Raw genomic sequence first — 20,902 nt, forward strand, 5'->3', positions numbered from 1 at the left:
GGGTCAACTTGAACTGATATAATTGGAAAGAAGAATAATTGGGAAGCATAACTTTTATCATTTGGGCTCACGTGTTGTGGACAAAAAGACAATAGGCTAAGAGAGACACTGGCCGATGGACCCAACCCAAAAGAAATTAGAATCTGATAGACAATGTGGTTTTCACGTTCAGTGCCCACAAATGCAAACACACACCATCCCAGCATGTGAATATTGTCTATTTTAGCTTCATTTAATTTCCTAATCCTTCTTCGCATTTTTCAACGGAACCCATAAAAGAGCTACCATGTCCATGTGAGACAGCAATGACAAAACATCCTACCTAAATCTTTATTGGCACACCTGAGGTTTTCCACAAGCACATCAGTTTTTCACTTTTTTCTTTTTTCTGTTTCTCTTCATCTTCTTAGCTATATCTAAATCTTATCACCAAGAATCTGATCAATCTATTATGAGAAACTATAGTTTCATAAAATCTCTAAAAACTTTTAGCAAATAAACTTCAATTTTATGTTCTAAATTCGAAACTAATTGTAGTTAATTCAATTGGTTTTCTTTCTTTCCCATGATGCTTTGAACCTAACAAAAAAAAATTATAGAATTCAGTTTCTTTTTTTTTCGGAAAATTGATAAAAAGAAAAACACGCACGCACACTAGTTATTTTCATTAAAATTTGAATGAGAAATAGTAATGAGCTCCATTTGTCCATTTATTATTCTTATAATCAGTGCTCGCATATGCTATTGAATTGCATGTGAAAAAGACACTACTTTTTGTTCAGTTCTTCACAGCACCTTCCCATTTTGCCACATGCAATCTTGCTCTCCTGGCCTGCAATTTTAATTTCAACAATAAATTACCTATTTTGCTATATATATGTGCAAAGAACGAAGAAAAAAAAAATCGTTTACCTCTTTGTCCCAGTCACTTCGAATAGTAACTAAGGCCAGTACCAAAGTCTGGACTGCAGTTCCACCAAAAATTAACCCTGCCCATATTCCCTGATCATTCATTATTAATTCATATCAGCATTACTACCGCTTGAAGCAAATCAAATTATAACAATATGCTTAACTAATGAGAGAGATTATATTTTACCATTTATGACCGATTTAGAAACAAAAGTTTTTCCAAAATCTAACTTTTCATCTTCGTTACTAACTTTTTATTTAGCGATGGATTTAATGGCAAAATAGTATAATTTTGCTGTTGAAAATATAGTTATTGATTTAGCAATCAATTTTTTTTTGTCATGAAAAGCTTATTGGTCATAAATTTTTGAGTGGCCGTTAAAATAAATCGTTATTCAAAAAAATGATCGTAGTATTAATCTTCGCTCTGATTATGATGTATATAAAGGGTTGTACATAATTCTAGACTAATTTTTGTTTATGATTTGATTTCATCTGAAATTGTACTAATGCTGTAGAAACAAATAAGTTAGAATATATAGAACGTACCTCAACTCCAATATCAAAGACGAAACCCAACAAAAACCCAAGCGGTATCCCAATTAGATAGTAGCAAATCAAGTTTATGTATGCCACATATTTTTGCCATCCTGATCCTATGGCAACCCCTGTTGAAGCATGCATATATATAATTTAGTTTAGGAAAATCTGTTGTTATGTATATCAATTATGATTATCAAGTTAGTCTATACACACACTTGTAAGATCAACCAATCTTTGTGTAAATTCTATATATGTTTTAGTTATAATATATAAGACAAAAAGGACATAAAAAAATGTGTCTAGTTAATATATGTGATAAAATTTAAAGATTGTACATTACCTGACAAAACAGGTTGGATACTGTTGAGCAGAATTGTGAAGGCTAAGAGGAGTGACAACTTATTAACCTCTTTAATCACAACTATACTCGAAGAAAATATATAGCCAAATTGAGTGCGAAAGATTATAATCAAGAGCAAGAAGAAAACGCCTATTGAAAATGATTCAGCCACCGAAACCAAGGTAGCTAACTTGGCTCCTTTTCCATTCCCAGCTCCAAGCTCATTTGCAACTCTTACTCTTCAACATCCATCATCATTATTATTCTACCAAAGTTATTACAACCTTATAGAGCTTCTTAATAAAGAGGGAAGGTTAAGAAGTTAAGATACATTACCCTGTAGCAGCAAGGAATCCCATTGGAAACATCATCTGCCATACATTTATAGTCAAGCTGCCACAAAAGAAACCAAGTTAGAGAAAACAACAATCCACAAACATATTGACAAGAAGGAGCAATTTCGAGTATTTTTAGAACGGTTTTGCCAACAAATGTCTTAGAAATGCTTGTTACGTAAATTATCTATATATGTTAGAAAATTTTAATAGTTTTTATAGATTTTCTATACAGTAAATATTTTGAAAATTTAACATTTTTAGTCTTCTAATATAAACTTTCTATATTTAATATACATCTTAAACCACCTGTTAACTAAACATTTTTGAAAGAATTTATATTGAAATTACAATTATAATTTTGATGTGATCTAAATATTGCAAAATATATAATAAATTTAAGACAAAAAGACAAATAGATCCTTGATCTTTTAATTTTTCAACATTTAAGTCCTTCAGAATTTGAAAATATATTTAAGTTTCTAACAATTTCAAAACTTAGATTTATCAATTTCTCCGTTCACTTGAATCAGTCAGACCCAACGAATAAATCAAACGTGATTCTCATTGTACTGATATGGTCGTTATGAATGCACACGTGTGGGAGAGTTTTTAAAATACGATAAGTTAGACTCAGGGATCGACGTGTCCAGATTTTGAAGAGGTCATGGACTTATGAAGTACGGACACTTCGCTGATTTGCCGTGTCCGTGTGTCGGATACATTTCAGATACGACACTTACCGACACTCGTCCGACACGCCTGGACACACTTAAATGCCATCACATGTCATGTCAGTGTGTCTAGTCTTATTGTTAACATATATTCTTAAAATAAATTTAGATATAGTATATATTATTATTTATTAAAACAAAAAATATTTTAAATACTTGATATAATTAAAATAAGATATTAGAAATAATTAAAAAATTTAATTTATATTTTAATAGCAATAAAATATCAAAATATCATTACGATTTATCTAAAAAATATTTTATATTTTATATGTATCTATGTCCCCGTGTCATGTAGAATTTTAAAATTCGCGTGTCGGCGTATCTCCTGTTGTGTCATGTCCCATGTTGTGTCAATGTCCATATATTATAGTCAAGGACTTAAATGTATTTTTAAATTTTTAAAAATTTAAATGTCTACAAACCAAAGTTAGAGATCAATTTGTTCTTTTCTCTAAACTTAAATAAACATAAAAGAGGTAGATAATAAATAAGAGTGTATTTAGTTCGTATTTTTTTATTTTTAATATTTAGTAAAAACAAAATTTTATTATCTTTTATTTTTCTTTTATGAAATTTTAAAAATAAAAAACAAAAATCAAACCCACCATAATATATATTGTGGTTGCAAGAATTATATGGTTGCGAAGTGCAATTTACAACCATAAGTTAATTAGTTAAAACGATATGACAAACACAATTTACCATATGGTTAATGCTTCCACAGAAACCGCAGCATTCGGTAGATTTCCGGACATCAACAATAGTGCTCTATCATACCAAATTTCCAAGCTGTAAAAGGAAAAATTTAGATATCCCCGTGAATGCTTGGCTTGATTAATGTTTGGATTGATGGAGAATAATATAGGACGGAGACAGCAAGTAAAATAGGTTAGAAACTTAGAAGTAGAACACAATCAAGTTTCAGCTTGGTTAATATTCCTCTATTACTACTACTACTACTACTACTACTACTACTACTACTACTACTACAAAGTCCAAACCATTTTACTGCGTGAAAAGTCTTGGCCTCTAATAAAAATCTGCCAATAAAAAATATACATCTAAAATTTAAAATTATACGTTCAATGTTTAAAAAAAATTTAAAGATTACACATCTAAAGTATTCAAAAAAACCCATTCAAAAAAGTAAAGATACAAATCCTATACATCCCAAAATCACTACTTAAGGAAGCGCTTTTTAGTTTTTAAAATTGATTTGTATCTATTAAAATAAAAATTTTAATATAACTTTATATATTAATTAATTTTAAATTTAATTATTATATTTATATCTATTATAATGTTTTTAAATTTTAATAATTATTTTATTACATATAGTTATTGTTACTTATATTTATTGAAAGTCATTTTATTTTGATTTACTAAACATAAATATTACAAATTATTAAAAAATATCTTTTAAAAACTAACTTTCATAAATTATTATTTGAAAATAGAAATTTCAGCAAATCATAGACCAAATATACCAACTGCAGGTATAAACAATACACTGTGTCAATGTAATTAATAGATCTTTATGTATGTGTCTGCCATCACTTGGATATCAATAATCTTTAATCTTATTTTGTTTAATTCAATTGAAATGACAAATATTCTTGATAAAAATGTTAAATGATGAAAAATAATTTTTGTAATTATTCTTTAATCTAGTTTTTTTATACACAGATATTATTGTGCTAAACATACTATGTTTTATAACCCATTTCTAAAGCTATTTGAATTCATTGAAGTAATAAAAGAGATGTGACTGTATGCTAGTGAAATAGAGAATCGATTACATGTAACTTTGATAATAATAAGGGACACAAGATAGAGAAATAAAAACAAGTACCATATCATAACTCCAGAGGCAGCAGAGAGTTGGGCGAATTCTGAAAGGCCAGAGAAAGCTTCAATGGAGAAACCAGTCCACGTGGCGGGACAATTCCCCAAAACGATATAGCCAAGAAACCCTAACGTCAAGATTATCCAAGAAACGTTGGCAGCAGCAGCAACAAAAAGCACTCCCATCTTAAACTTGTAAGCAGCCAACCAAGCAAGTAACAAGTGCACAAAGAATGCAAAGAGTGACACCCAAGCAATCACCTTGTTCTCCAGCTGGCTCTGAAGGAAGAAGTAGAGAGGGAAATAGAAGGCGTAGGCGAAGTGAATGGGTATGATACTGATGGAGATCGCCCCAGCTAGCTCCGCTATATCCGCCGGCTGTCCCAAGAGCTTCAAGATTGGTGTGGCGAAGAGGAAGATGGGTAAGAGTGCAATGGAGATTATGAACAGAACAACCCATGAACGCTGCATGTATACGCCCAGCATGTGGTACTTCTTTGCCCCGAAGGCTTGCCCACATAGTGTTTCTAAGGCACTTGACATGCCCATCTGATCCAAAAATATAAAAACTTTATATGAGGAGGAAATGTGTGATTTCCAAAATTATTTTTATTTTTGTAACCTATTTACAAAAATAGTGGAGGAGCATTTTGTAATTTTACAAAATTTGCAGGGTACAATTTATTTATTTATTATTTTTTTTTTTTTTGAAACAGACCAGTAAATTATTTGGTTCGATTTCACTCAATCAAATCTCTTGATGTGCGCGATTGGTGTCACACTATTTTATCTCATCTAATTAATGATTTTAACAATTTTTCCTATGAACAATTCTGCCAATCCTCTTGCATTGCCATCAGCCCCTTTTTTTTTTTTCCTGTTGCCGTATTATTTGTAAGAGGTCATGGATCAGGCCTGATTGGATGAGATATACTCCGAAGAATCTTAATTTTTTTAGCCTCTACACTAATGTATGTAATTGGGAACTGTTTGTTTGTAAAATAATACAGAGATAACAAGATAATAATTACTAAAGGCAAAGAAAAATAAATCATGTCATTAACACTGAGACATTGATAGATCAAGAATCTAATATAGTTTGAGAAAAGATTTGTTGCTTTATTTTGGATGATTATCTATTTTGTAAAAGAAAAAATGAAAAAATTTCAGAAAACAATAAAATTGTGTTTTAAAATATAAATCAAATAAACTCAAAAAGTTATCAAGAACAAAAAAAATTGATAAATAAATAAATGATGAAAATATAATTAAGAATTACCATGATGCCCAAGTCGAGGCCAAGAATGACATTGATGGCAACAGAGGTAGAGGCCAATTCAAGGTCACCGATGTGGCCAACAAAGGCTTGGGTGATAACCAACATAGAATAGTTTGCAACACGGTTGAAGATTGCAGGTGCTGCTATGTGCCAAAGATTCTTCGACTCTGTCAAAACCCTTCTCACAAGAGTTCCTTCTTCTCCATCTATACTATGTTCTCCCAACAATGGAACCTTTACTTCTTCCCCCAATGCTGATGCTGAAGAAGAAGAATCATTATTGCTGGCCATTTTCACGAGGATGCACACTTTTGCTGCTGTTTTCTTCCAACAATGGGGCCCTCTTTTATATTAAATCACTCTGAAATCTAAATGTAGTAGTAATAAATGTCATAATATTCCGCAAGAATGTATTTTCTTGCTATAATTAATGTGAAATTAATTTTCAGTAAAAGGATCCTGTATGCTATATAGAATTATTCCATAAATGATATTACTAACTTGTAATAAATCAATTCAAACCAAAAAAATTAATTTTAAACATGGAACATAATTGGATAGTTATGATGAAATACTATTGGTACGGTATAATCTTCTTAATATTTTAGAAGTGAGTTTTGTCCCAATTTAATTCGGTGAGATAATAAATTCTCATCCAATTTTACAATTTTATTTTATTAGTTCAAATTTTTATCCTAAACGTGCAAAAATTTACAAAATATTTTTTTCATAAATTAGATTTTACTACTATTATTATATTAATTTCATATTTAAATAAAATTTTGATAGCATTGAAATTAATTCAAATAGTTACAAACAAAATTAAGAAAAAAAACTCAATCAATTAGTAAAGCCAAACTAATTAAATTGAAGAACTAAACCAAAAATATAATGATGGTTTTGGACTAAGAAAAAAAACACTTATTTTACCATGCTGTCATTTTTTATTGACGATTTGGTCGTAGAAAGTTTTTTCATCTCGACTAGACATTTATAGTATTAGAGATATAATCATTAATATTACTTTTTTTATCAATTTAAATTTTTGAGATAAATGATTTTATGACATAATATTAAAGTTTTATAATTTATATCTAAAAAATCTAAAATTCAATATTTAGTAGACTTCAAAAATAAAAAAAATAATATAAAACAAATAAAAAGATAAAAAAAAAAATCTATTCAAATGTTACCAGACTCCTGCATTTTTTGGTCATTTTAGTTTTTTCATTTGTAATGCATCAAACATCAAATCAAATAATCTTCAGGAAGCATTAGGGCTAAAATGATTTATTTTGGCTTTTCAAAACTCATTTTCTCAATTCAATTTAAGGAGCTTAAAGCCTTAATACTCATGTGAGCCTTGTATTATTTGTCAATAATCTTCGCAAAGATTCTATTATTTTTTCTTCACTTAAATTTTTTTAACAAAGTATATTTAAAATAGACATCTAAAAAAATATTATAATACATTATAAATATATAAATGTCTATATAATTATAGAAAAAGTGTAGGAGTCACTATTTTTTTTAAAATTTAGTCAGCACTTAACTAATAAAAAAAAGTAAATAATCGTACACTATTAAATGTAATCTCACACTATTAAAAGTACTAATAATGACTAATTAATAACTACAAATCACAAAATTTACTAACCTCTAACACTCCTCATAATTATATATACATTCAATATACCAAAAATCAACTATAAAATTCAAGTACATTTAGTAATACTATATAGATAATAATTTTTTTTCTCTCTATTATTATTTCACAACACTACACTTTTATTTAGTTATTATTTTATATTTTTATTCATTGTAAACACACTTTATGAGAGCAAAAGTACTTGCAACACAATTAGAGGACAAAGAATTGAGAGAGAGAGAGCATTTTCAAGAATGAACAATATATCACAGTTTAGTAAAAAAATTAGTAGTAATAATAATGAAAACAATATATTACAGTTTTATAGTTTTTTTTTTTTGGTCGATACAGTTTTATAGTTTGAAGCCTGATTACAGAAGATGCCAATTCTTTCAGTGGAGGTATGGATGGCATCAATAATAATAATAATAGCCCATTGTACGTTATGAACAAATTCATTCTTCAACTAATAACAACACCTAACCTTTATTTACCAAAAAAAACACCTAATCTTCTTTTATCTTTTTTTTTTTTGGACTTGGCTAAGGTTGGGAAAAAAACCAACCGACACCAACAAATCACAACACAGGGGAGAGGGAAAAAAACGAACCTCGCATACTCTCCAAGTCTCTAACACCTACAACTATCACTAATTCATTACACAAAACAAATAAACTACGAAACGCTGCTGGAATAAAGATTAAGAAGAATTAGTTCAGTTATTTTGGATTGTCCCACTTTCTCAAATGCAATTTGGCTCGCTCAGCCTGCCAAAAAGAAGGATGAAATAAAATTACATTATCCAAAGGTTTGGATCCTGGCCTCTCATATTTAAAAGTCAAAATGATAAAAGGTAAATTACCTCTTTGTCCCAGTCACATCGAATGGTTATAAGGCCTAATATTAATGTTTGAGTTGCTGTTCCACCAAAAATCATTCCGGCCCAAACTCCCTGATTGTTCAAGTTTTCAATAGAAGAAATTGAACATTAAACTAACATTCTATGCAAATAATGAAATTAAGAAGCATTGATTTTGGAAACCCAAGATGAAAGACGGAAAGAAAACACACCATAACTCCTTGATTGAAGACCCAGCCCATCAACAATCCAAGAGGAACCCCAATGAGATAGTAGCAGCCCAAGTTTATGTATGCAACATATGATTGCCACCCTGATCCTACTGCCACGCCTGTTCAAATTATCCAAAAACATAAGTTATCAGAATATAGCTGACTGGAGTTCCCGTCCAAAAAAAAAAAAACTGAGTGGAGTATACAATCCTCCATTTGACCATTTCAGATAAAATATTCGAAAGGCGAGTGATGTCTGTAATTTTTTGGAATATGTAATTATGTATGTCTATCAATGGCGAAACGAATCGGGCCTATCATATAAGTTCGACTGAACTAATGAAAAATTAAGATAAAAATTGGTCGTCAGCAAATTGGTTAAAAACAAAAAAATTTGGCCAAAAAATCGATAAACTTACTATAGTTGAATTGATCTAATTTTTTTAGATAATGTTTAGTGAAAAAATAGAGACAGAAAGATTGAGATTGAGAGACAAAAATTAAGAGATAGAGATTGAAATAAATTTCAATATTTATTTGGTGTAAAATAGGGAACATAAATTAAAATAAGAATAAAATTCTAATTTAATTTGTACAAAGAATAAAATTAAAATTAATTAATTAAAATGAGGGTATTTTATGTATAAAATGTTATTAAAATTTTAGTTTCTATTTTTAAAAATTTTAGTCTCCTATGTTCCACTTTTTGGAAGTACTGAAATTTTAGAGATAAAGACAGAAATTTTAGTATTTGAACCAACAAACATGATACTGAAACTTAATCTTAGTCTCTGTCTCAGTATCTCAAAACAAACGCTACCTTAGTGATTAATCAGTTTAAATTAATATAACACAAAAATATTTAAAAAATTAATTTAATTTTAATACATTAATAATAACAAAAATTTTACACAATCATATTTATGTGTTTAGATCATTTTTAAAATAATCAATTTAAAAACTAATTAATTTTTCTAATATGATAATAATACATAATTAATTATTTGTGTAAAATTTTTTTATACTTATCATGTATAGAAACTAAATTAAAAATATATTTTTAAATATTTAAATATTTAAATATCTAATTATATTGATTTAATAACCGAATCGATTTTCGAAACCTTAGTCAAAATACACTTACATATCCCTTTAAGTATTGGTTAGGGAAAATGACCAATGCTATTTAAGCATCAACATATAGTGTGTATCAACATACTCCCGTTTATAATTTGATGACATGTGTGTGGTTTTCACAGCAAAATAATGAAACTCACATCTCATTTAATAGAGAAGGAAAATTATATGGAACCAACTAATAATCAGCCAAAAATGGAAAAACATAATTAATTATAATTAGTTTTATTAATTTATAATTTAATTTATTTTTTAAATTATTGTTGACCACATTCAAAACATGAGGGAAGAGATACGTTAGGGATAGGAGAGAATCACGGAACATATTCTTTGATCATTAATTAGTTGGTTCTATATAATTAATTATGTTTTATTAATGCGTAATACATGAAACATAGAAATCATATCCAAAACCACAAATTTACAAGAAAAAGAAACATCCGTGTGCCTATCAATAGCAACATCCGGTTAAAGCCACTGGTATCTCTGGTTTACCAGATGGCTGATTCTTGGCTTATATAAAGTTGGTTCCCTAGCATTATTGAATAGAGAAAGATAGTATATCGCCATAATTAACATTCTTCTATTTGAAAAAGTGGAAGGTAAATATATATACCTGAAAGAACTGGCTGAACACTGTTGAGGAGAATAGTGAAGGCTAACAGAAGAGAAAGCTTGTTAACTTCATCAAGGACTGGTTTGCTAGTAGAGAATATGTATCCGAATTTGTCATGAAATATCAAAATCAACATCCAGAAGAACAGTCCTATTGCAATTGATGTCATCACAGATACTTTTGTAGCAAATTTTGCTCCTTTACCATTCCCAGCTCCAAGTTCGTTTGCAACCCTCACTCTACACATTGCACAATACTAACTTAAATTACAGTGTCATAAGAACATTTTTAAATATCAATAAAGAATATAATGCTATAGGAGGAACATTGTGTATACAATTTGCTGTATATGATCTTCAACTACCATAAAATAAGTTCACATAGGATTAAATTTTCATAAGATAACTAAAATTAATATTTCTTAAAGTATTATTTTATTAAGTCAAACCTAAGTTTTTTTGGGTCAACCTAAGTGTGTTTAAGGAACAACACAACTCTAACACAATTAGCCAATCTTTGTTGACCCAGAAAAAATAGCAAGGCTTCAGCTAGAAAAGTCGAAATTCGAGTTCCAATGTTCAATTGAAAGCTTGGAACATAATTCAATGAAAGTGACCAAAGGAGAACCCCTCAATCGAAGATTAAATAGAAACAAAGTGAGAAGCATCTACCTTTGAATTTCTTTTTTTTCTTCTATTTCAAGCATTGGCTCTATATTAGTTATTTCTCTACCAATTTGTACTCAACAAAATAATAACAATAAACTGAGTTTTTTAACAGCAAAAGAAAGATTTGCTGACCAAACATTTGTTCTTTGTCTTATTCATAAGCTCATCTTAATTTTAGATTTATTGAACAATACATTGCCACAACAATTGATTGTTACACCTTCCATTAAATGAAAGATGTCTCTGTCTCTAATAAAATCGTGTCAGATATTATTACAATTATTGTTTCTTTTAATCAAGAGAAGCAATAAGAATTAAAATAAATAAAAAATAGTAAATGTTATGATGCTTTTAACATTGTGCCTAACTTACTAAAAAAAGCAAATACATAATATTTAATAAATTTTAAATATTTTACTTTTTACTTTAAATATTTTATTTCTTATTTTTAAAAGCAAGTTAGGCAATTTAGGCACCATAGAACTCACCATAAAAAATATCAAAAATTTAAAGATAAAATTTAAGGAATTAGTATTTTTATTAAGTATTTAATCAATAAAAAATATATAATTTTACATTATTAAATAATTTTATATTATTAAAACTATTAATAATAATTAATTAATAATTATAAATTATAAAATATACTGATTAAGTATTATTGGAAACTCAAATTCAAAAAGGAATTTATGTTAGATTACGAAATCATCGTGAGCCAACAATAATATTAGTCCTTCTCAATCTAACCAGAGGCTTTCAAAATTTGATTAAGAAAAGAAATAAAAGAAAATAATAGTAAAACTATTTATTTATTTCCAGTTGTAGCTGGATGACAAACAGTACTTCCATATATATCAATATCAATAGTGCACATTTTTGTTCTGATCAGGCAACTTGATGTTTTTCCAAAGCTACCCGCATAACACGTATATCATTTTTCTTCATTATTTTATTTCTTATTAATTTTCAAGTGACGAGAGCTTTATCATTTATGTATGTATATATATATATATTTATGTGGAAAAGAAAACAGTTTGTGTTCATTCATACGCGTAACTCTTACTAATGTCCAAAAGTCCTAATCACCACCGCAAATTTTTTTGTAAGGCCATCTTTTGTTGTTATGAGTTGCTTACGTATATATTTAGGACATTGTTTATAGATTGGATCTAATTTATATATTTGTGATATTTATTTAAATTTGATATAAAAATTATAGATATGAATTCGATCACATTTTAATAAGATTAGATTGTGAATTTTTTGTAAGTATTTGTATATTCGCGCATATTCATAAAAATAAAAAAATAAATAAGTATATATTTTTTTTATGTTTTATTTTAATTCATTATTATCATATATGTTATATTATTTTAGTTTATTATTTTAAGAGTAAATATATTTAATAGAATAAAAAAACAAATTTTATTGATATTTTTAATAAACATAAATTATTAAAAAAAAATTTGTGTTTTATGAATATATTTAATATCCAATTCGATCCGCAAATGTGCGAATTGGATTGGATTCAAACTAAAAAATTACAGATATTAGATCCGATCCGATTAATTTAATGTTAATCAAATTAAAATATTAGTTATATTCGATCCGATTCGATCCACGTTCACCTTAGCATTATGTTTGACATGATAAACTATTATTTTTATCAACAAAGGTTTAAAACGCTAATAATTTTTTTCACGAAAAAATAAATTGTTTTATATCCATAAAAATTATTCTAATTCTAAATAATTATTCAAAATTTTTAAATTATTCTTCTTAATTATTTAATTGTTAGAATAACTAATAGACAGTTAGTTGTTAGAAGTTGACACTAATTCTGCTATTTGAGTGGTAAATCAGTTAGAAGTGTGTTCACTGTATATAAATAAAAAAAATCTAGAGACTAGCCATTTTTGTATTTTTTTATTAGTATTTAACTATTAAAATAAAAGTGAATGATTTTTCATCTTATGTAATCTCACATTATTAAAAAACATTATTAATAACCAATTGATAATTACAAAATACCAAAATTGCTGGCCCTAACATTCTTCTGTAAAAAATATGTTGCAATTTAGCTTAGGATTTAATAACAACGTATCACACCCATTTTCTATAATTCTCACTCTAGAATTTTTTAATTACAATTCTGGAACCCTTTTTATGGTTCTCACCAAACGCTAATATTTTCTCTTATTCCATTCTATTTTATTTTGATCTTTATATTTTTTTTAGTATCAAAATTCTATGTCTAAAAAGTTAAAAATTTAATTTTTAATAAATTTTAAAAATAAAAAAAATATCTATGTAAAAATCAAACAAATCTAATAAATGAAGTATACTAATTCTAAATTTCCAAAAAAAAAACATGTTTAAATAACATCTACCTAACAGAGGTTCACCAGGAGTCGAGAAGCTCCATCGTTATTGGTTTTGAGCGAGTCCGCTAGATGAGCCTATACTGCAAAGGTTGAAGGTGCTCGAATTTAGTGTTTGCGGCGCACAACGCCTCTCCTTGTCAAGTTTTTAAAGTGTAACAGTGTGGTGGTAATGAGAATGAGGCGGTGATAACAGCGATAGTGATGACAGCAACAATAGATATGGTGATGAGAATTAGATGAGGAATAATTTGGGTGGTAACGATAAAAGGTTTAGAATTGAGATGGTAAGTAATTAGGGATTGAGAATTGAGAATGAGATATGTTAGACTAGGAGAGATAGTTTAAGAATTTTGAATAATTATTTAGAATTTAAGTAATTTTATAACGAAATTTTTTTTAAGAATATAAAATTAATTTTATTTTTTATAAATAAATTTATTAATATTTTAAATATTTTTGAATAAAAATAATAATTTATTCTTTTATTCATTGTTATTTTTATCAAATAGTTAAATGAGTGATGTAAATCACAATTAAAGCAAAAATCCAGTCACCAAAAAAAAAAGCAAAAATCTATTAAATGATTGGTATTGGAATTAATAATTATTGTTTGACTAATTTATCCTAATCTAACAAAGTATCAAAAAAAAAATGCGAGAATATTTTTATTAAAAGTTTTATTCATTTAATAATAAAATAATTGAATTTTATCTTTATTTTTTTGGTCTTTAATTTTATCTTTATTTATATAAATAATGTACTATTAATAATTGAAATTTAAGCTATTTGGAAAAGGATCCTAATATTTTTGTTATGAATGATCTCGTCTAAAAATTTAAATAATTAAATAAAAACACATAAATAATTACACAACAAAAAGAGAGCATGAGAAAGATTGTAATTACCCTGTAGCAGCAAAGAATGCCAGAGGAATCATCATTTCCAAGCCATTGATTGTCATGCTGCCAAAAACACAAATTCAGAACACAGCATCCATTAGTACCAAAGAGAGCCACTTGAAAAAGACGAAAGGTTCTGATTTGCAGATTCAAAGCAAAAAGCCAAAAATGAAAATGGATTAATTTAAACATGTAATTTGAGTAACCATACCATATGGACAAAGCATCCACAGCAATCTCTGCGTTCGGTAGATTTCCTGTCATCAGTATCAGAATTCTGTAATACCAATTCTCCAAGCTGCAATAAATAAAAAGAAAAAAAATGATGAAGAAAAATTACAAGCACCTCATAAAAGGTAAAACAAGCTTAAGAAATACACGTATATATTATTCAGAGAATTTTTCGCAGTGTTAAGAAGTATTATTTTGTAGCAATAATAGTAATTTATTTTGTGTATCAGTTAAGAATTACCAGAGCATGAGACCAGAAGAAGCAGAGAGTTTAACAAAGTCCCAAAGGCCAGCAAAAGCTTCAAGCGAGAAACCAGTCCAAGTGTTTGGGCAGCCACCGGAAACTGTGTACCCAAACAACCCCAAAGTCATGACCCACCACGAGAAATTCACCGTGGCGGTTGTTCCAACCACCCCGAACTTCAGCTGCGACACAAAGAACCAGCTAATGGCGATGTGCACCAGCAGCGACACCAACGACACCCATGCTATCACGGCTGTCTTCAGCTGGCTCTGAAGAAACCTCTGCAGTGGGAACTGGAACGCGAAGCTGAAGTGAAGAGGAATCATCCACAGCGCCACCTCGCCGGCCAGGACAGCCAATTCCTCCGGCTGACCCAAAACTCTTAAGACCGGCGTCGCAAACACGTAGAGAGGAACCAGGAAGATGCAGCATATGAAGAGAACTATCCATGATCGCTGCATGTATACGCCTAACATGTAGTGTTTCTTGGCGCCATACGCCTGCCCGCACAGAGTTTCCAACGCACTCGCCATACCCAGCTGAAACAACGCCAGTTATTAGAAAATAAAATCAATCAAAACATTGAATGATTAGTATCGACTTGCATACCAAGAGGCCGAAGTCGAAGCCGACGATGACATTGTTGGAAATGGAGAAAGCTGCGAGTTCAAGATCGCCAAGGTGGCCTGCGAAGGCTTGTGTGATCACCAAAATCATGTAGGAAGTTATGCGGCTGAAGATTGCAGGGCCTACTATATGCCATAGCTTCTTTGATTCAATCCATATTCTTTGAGACAGGACATCGTCTTCATGGTTTTGATCATCTCCATTTTCATGAACTCTTAAAGATTGGTTACTGTTTAGCAAAGGAACCTTTGCTTCCACTAGCGCTGAATTCTCCTTGTTTGGCATGCTTTTTCTAAGTTACTATCAACTTTGCAACCAAAAAAAATTATGAGAGGAGGAGGAGGCTGACAAGTTCAAAACTCAGAAATCAATTGGCCCCTCGTACAAATGGCACTAGACAGGCTTTAAATATACCTAACTCGTGAAAACACCTTTTTTTTCTTTTAAAATAAAAATTTAGAGAAGGAATATTTGTACAAATTTTCTTATACGCTTCTCTTATATATTGTTTTTGTTTTTTAGAGAAAAGAAAAAAAATCCTGCAATATACAAAATTTTAATTGTAAAAAATATATTTTTTTAAATATAAAAAATAGATATATACAAAATATAATAATATCACTTTTCAAAATTTTAAAAGAAAGCATAATTATTAAGTTAATGTTTATTTAAAATTTAACATAAATTAAATGCTAGAAAAATGTAGTCAACAATTGAAAAAGAATTTAATCTACGTAATAATTATAATTAAGTGTACAAAATTAAAATATTTATACAAATACAAAAGAGGATCAAATAAGAGATAAATGATATATATTTGTATATTTTTTATGCATATGTTTTTTATCTTTATAATATAAAATATAATTTTTATTTTATTTTTCGGCATTTTAATCAATCGTTTTAAAATAGGAAGAAGGACCAAGTGGGGTCAGGTCTTTGAAACACAAATAATTGAGGTTGGCCTCATCTCGAGTTGTGTCACATACACATGGAGTCATTGCTTACCTCATCTTATTTTGTCATTAGATTAGATGGTAAATAATATTTATCCATCTTGAGAGATTACTATAAGGACATTATTTTAATTAAAAAAAAAAGTTTAGTAACAAAAAATTTGCAATTCCTAAAATTTTTTATAATTTATTTTATTTATTTTATTTATATTATTTAATAATTATTTTATTTTTTATTTTACTCTCTTATTATTTCACTTATCATATTTTTATCAATTTTACTTATTAATGATATTAATTATAATATCATATCCCTTACTATTAGACACTCTTGTAATCAATACTTAATATTCTCTTTTATAATTTGATTTTTATATTTAAAAATATAACAAAAATTAATAATAATAATAATAATAATAATAATAATAATAATAATAATAATAATAATAATAATAATAATAATAATGAGGTGTCAGGCATTCACCAAATTAAAATGATAAATATTAGCTATTCGAACGCCTATTCAAGATAAATTTACAAGTTACAACATTAATATCACACTTTTAAAATTAGACAAAAAATAAATTACAGTTGCTATCCTTCTCAACTAAGCTCAATATTATATGTAAGTAATATATATTAAAATTACTCTATAGATGATAAAATTTTATATACAAATGTAATCATTAATTATGTTAACACAGATACTGAAATTTAAAAAAAAATATATACTAGTATACTATTAAAAAGAGGCCGGTTAGAACATTAAATTTTTATACTATAACTGAAAAATTATTAACTTGCCTTTTCTTTGGAGGCCCTTCATCAACATTTATCATCTGTTGTATTTTCAATTGGCGTGTCAGCCATTGTCTCATTTTCTGTGGGTATTTTTTCGTACATATCTTGTTCATATACACTCTATTCCCCCAATGTATCCGTTTTGTGACTCTTGACTGCACTTTTTGTTTAAATAAATTGGAGGTTGAACAACTATAAGTGATAATAAAAAAAGTCACCTAATACAAATATAATCTGATCAAGTAAATCTAGTACGCTAAAACTTATAAATGAGTTTAATTCAAAAGTTTATCCAAGGCTGCTTCGTACAGAGTAAAATAAAGAATGGACAATAACATCCACAATTCCAATTAGTTAACATCTATAAGGCCACACGGATAACATCAGGTGTCAGTCATACATAACATCCGAACTAAGAAGACAAATATTAGCTATTCAAACTTCTATTTAAGATAACTAATATTAGCATTAGTTAGATCTTTATTAAATTGGAATAATGCTTATCAAACTATCATACATGTTGCACATTAAAACCAAAGTAGCTTAGTAACAAGGTTTTTAACTATACATATAAGGGAGAGTAGAAATGATGTTATACATATTAATCTGTCAATACTCACATAGTTTTCAAAGTTATTATTTTATGAAGTGAATGCTAAAACATAAAAAGATATATCTAAATATGTAAGGTCAATTGCCATGCTCAACATAAGTAGCTCCAACAGTTTTTTAAAGATGGATCTATAAGTTACAGCATCAATATCACACTTCTAAAATTAGATAAATAATTAATTACTCTATAGATGGTAAAAATTTATATACAAATGTAATAATTAATTATGTTAACGCAGATGCCCAAATTAAAAAAAAATTATACTAGTATACTATTAAAAAGAGGCAGGTTAGAGCATTAAAATTTTATACTATAACTGAAAAATTGTTAGCTTACCTTTTCTCTAGAGGCCCTTTATCAACATTATCATCTGTTGCATTTTCAATTGACGTGTCGGCCATTGTCTCATCCTCTGTGGGTATTTTCGTACATATCTTGTTCATATACACTTTATCCCCCTCAATGCATCCGTTTTGTGACTCTTGACTCACTTTTTGTTTAAATAAATTGGAGATTGAACAACTATAAGTGATAATAAAAAAGTCACCTAACACAAATATAATCCGATCAAGTAAATCTAGTACGCTAAATATATAAATGAGTTTAATTCGAAAGTTTACCCAAGGCTGTTTCGTTCAGAGTATAGTAAAAAATGGACAATAACATCCACAATTTCAATCAGTTAACATCCATAAGGCCACACGGATAATATCAGGTGTCAGATATACATAACATCCAAACTAAGAAGACAAATATTAGCTATTCGAACTCCTATTTAAGGTAACTAGTACTAGCATTAGTTTGATCTTTATTTAATTGGAATAATGCTTATCAAACTATCATACATGTTACACATTAAAACCAAAGTAGCTTAGTAACAAGGTTTTTAACTATGCATATAAGGGGGAGAAGAAATGATGTTATACATATTAATCTGTCGATACTCACATAATTTTCAAAGTTAATATTTTATGAAGTGAATGCTAAAATATAAAAAAAATGTATCTAAATGTGTAAGGTCAATTGCCATGCTCAACATAAGTAGCTCTAACACACTTCTAAAATTAGATAAATAAGAAGAAGAGATCAGTAGAGAAAGAGACAAAAAACTGGATCAATGACAAACAATAGGGGCAGGAACCTAAAATTATAGTAGAGAAGTTAAATGAAATCTACAACTTTGTTATTAATGATGTAGCAACAAAAAACTTGAGGCATCCTTGGTAGGACACTCTCATTGTCAAGCTTTTAGGTAGAAAAATACAATTGATAGCCCTAATTAAAAGGTTAGAAACTATATGGGAAAAAATAGAAGCATTGAAGTTATATATTTGGAAAATGACTTCTTTATTGTTAAATTTTTTTCTCAAGAAAACCTGGTTTTTGCTCTAACTAGGGTCCATGGAGAATTCATGACCATTATTTCACTATGAGGTTCTGAAAACCAACTTCAACCCACTCCAAGCTACCATTGAGGCTGTTATAGCCTGGGTCAGATTACTCGGATTGGTCATAGAGTATTACGAGGATGAAATACTGAAACGGATTGGGAATATCTTGGGAAGAACCTTAAAGGTTGACTCTAACACAGCAGAAAAGTGTAAAGGCAAGTTTGCAAGGTTGTGTGTGGAGTTTGATTTAGCCGAGTCTCTTGTTCCTAGTACTCTATTAAAGGAAAAAAACACTATAACATTAGTTTTGCTGGCAGAATGGTGGGACATGAGAAAGCTCAATGCCCCAAGTGAAATTTTGCGGTGGCAGCACCAGTGCCGGATAAAGATGCGGCCGTTGACGGAGACAATAGAGGTACGGAGGCTAGAGAGAACAGGTCTCAAAAGAAACAACCTATAATAATAAGATGCCAGAGAGAGTTCCTCCACAAAAGACAAAGCAAGTTTTCTAACTTGAATCTAGAATAAAGAACACTGCTATCCCCCCAATCCAAGCCCATAATGATGAAAAAAGATCCAACAAAATAAAGAAGCCCACAACCGTTTCTCAGAGTTCTCTGGCCCAAAACAAAGACATCAAAAAAATCTCCCCAAAGTCTCAACCCAACTCTGAACAGACCCAATAAATCTCCACCATAACCCATGTTTCAACCAGCCCTGAACCCTTACTTATATCTGTTTTGAACAAACACGTAGAGCACCAACAGCCCCACTCCTCAAACCACCCTATGCTTGCCCCCCAAAAGCAATACCTACCCCATGTCCAATCTGATGAAGGAACCACCATTCCGGAAACAGTTGAGATGGGGGAGGAGACTGAGGAGACTTCTGAACTTAAACCACCAAATCTACACTCAATAGATTCTACCATTACGGCTGAAGCAGCTTTGCTCTATGAAAGAAACATAAACCAACATGGTAAGAAAGAAGATGATTTACTTATGGAGGAAGGAGACGTAGGAAGGTAGGAAGAAGAAGATAGTAATGGAGAAATGAAAGAAGGAGAGGATGGAGAGGCAGCCCTCAGAGACGATGAGATGCTCTTGGAGCATTGAGGTTTGTTTCTCATTTTGGTTTTTTGCCTATTCTTATGATAATATTCAGCTGAAATTGTAGAGATGCTACGAGTGATGCTTTTGCTCGCACACTTAAAGAATATGTGAGACTATATAGTCAGAATATTATTATTTTGTTAGAAACAATGTGCAATGAGATCATGTGAGAAAGGTGGTTAATAGAAATAGTTTCATTTATAGCCATATCAAAGAAGCTCAAGGGTTCAGTGTTGGTATTTAAATCTTTTGGAAGGACTCAGATATCTCAGTTGTTATTGAAAACTCTACCAAACAGTATGTCCATATGAAAGTCTCAACTAATGATTATAGATCCTGGTTCATGACCACTGTGTATGCAAGCCCAAATGAAAGAATTAGGAGGCAGGCTTGGGGGGAGATAAAATCTATGCCTGATAACTTGAATGGAGAGTGGTTGCTTGTAGGGGACTTTAATGAAATAGCCTGTCCTACTGAAAAAAAGGGAAGTGGCAAACTAATAGGCAATAATGT

At 29.3% G+C, this 20,902-nt stretch overlaps 2 protein-coding genes across 2 annotated transcripts; both read right to left on the reverse strand.

The window, feature by feature from the left end:
• Nucleotides 1-632: 632 nt before the first annotated feature.
• On the reverse strand, nt 633-7,746 carry LOC112747305 (protein DETOXIFICATION 27-like). The gene is made up of 8 exons (XM_025795255.3): nt 5,992-7,746; nt 4,720-5,261; nt 3,570-3,656; nt 2,132-2,188; nt 1,796-2,034; nt 1,462-1,580; nt 913-1,002; nt 633-832 (listed from the first exon to the last, which is right to left on the reverse strand). Exons 1-8 carry the CDS (start codon nt 6,280-6,282, stop codon nt 779-781), a joined length of 1,479 nt encoding a protein of 492 aa, XP_025651040.1. The 5' UTR covers nt 6,283-7,746; the 3' UTR covers nt 633-778.
• Nucleotides 7,747-7,911: 165 nt separating this feature from the next.
• On the reverse strand, nt 7,912-16,339 carry LOC112747306 (protein DETOXIFICATION 27-like). Its single transcript, XM_025795256.3, has 8 exons — nt 15,499-16,339; nt 14,887-15,428; nt 14,626-14,712; nt 14,421-14,477; nt 10,464-10,702; nt 8,711-8,829; nt 8,502-8,591; nt 7,912-8,406 (listed from the first exon to the last, which is right to left on the reverse strand). Exons 1-8 carry the CDS (start codon nt 15,799-15,801, stop codon nt 8,359-8,361), a joined length of 1,485 nt encoding a protein of 494 aa, XP_025651041.1. The 5' UTR covers nt 15,802-16,339; the 3' UTR covers nt 7,912-8,358.
• Nucleotides 16,340-20,902: the final 4,563 nt, after the last annotated feature.

The sequence above is a fragment of the Arachis hypogaea genome, chromosome 15 (genome assembly GCF_003086295.3).
Source record: "Arachis hypogaea cultivar Tifrunner chromosome 15, arahy.Tifrunner.gnm2.J5K5, whole genome shotgun sequence".
Taxonomy (NCBI): Eukaryota; Viridiplantae; Streptophyta; class Magnoliopsida; order Fabales; family Fabaceae; genus Arachis; species Arachis hypogaea.

Excerpts from the sequence above, each read along its gene's own strand:
- LOC112747305 (XM_025795255.3), bottom strand. The coding sequence starts at position 6,282 with ATGGCCAGCAATAATGATTCTTCTTCTTCAGCATCAGCATTGGGGGAA. Across the intron at positions 5,262-5,991 it reads GCCTCGACTTGGGCATCATG|ATGGGCATGTCAAGTGCCTT; the intron begins GTAATTCTTAAT and ends TTTTTGGATCAG. Across the intron at positions 1,003-1,461 it reads TCTTTGATATTGGAGTTGAG|GGAATATGGGCAGGGTTAAT; the intron begins GTACGTTCTATA and ends ATGAATGATCAG.
- LOC112747306 (XM_025795256.3), bottom strand. The coding sequence starts at position 15,801 with ATGCCAAACAAGGAGAATTCAGCGCTAGTGGAAGCAAAGGTTCCTTTG. Across the intron at positions 14,713-14,886 it reads TCTTCTGGTCTCATGCTCTG|CTTGGAGAATTGGTATTACA; the intron begins GTAATTCTTAAC and ends TATTTATTGCAG. Across the intron at positions 8,407-8,501 it reads GATGTGACTGGGACAAAGAG|GCTGAGCGAGCCAAATTGCA; the intron begins GTAATTTACCTT and ends TCTTTTTGGCAG.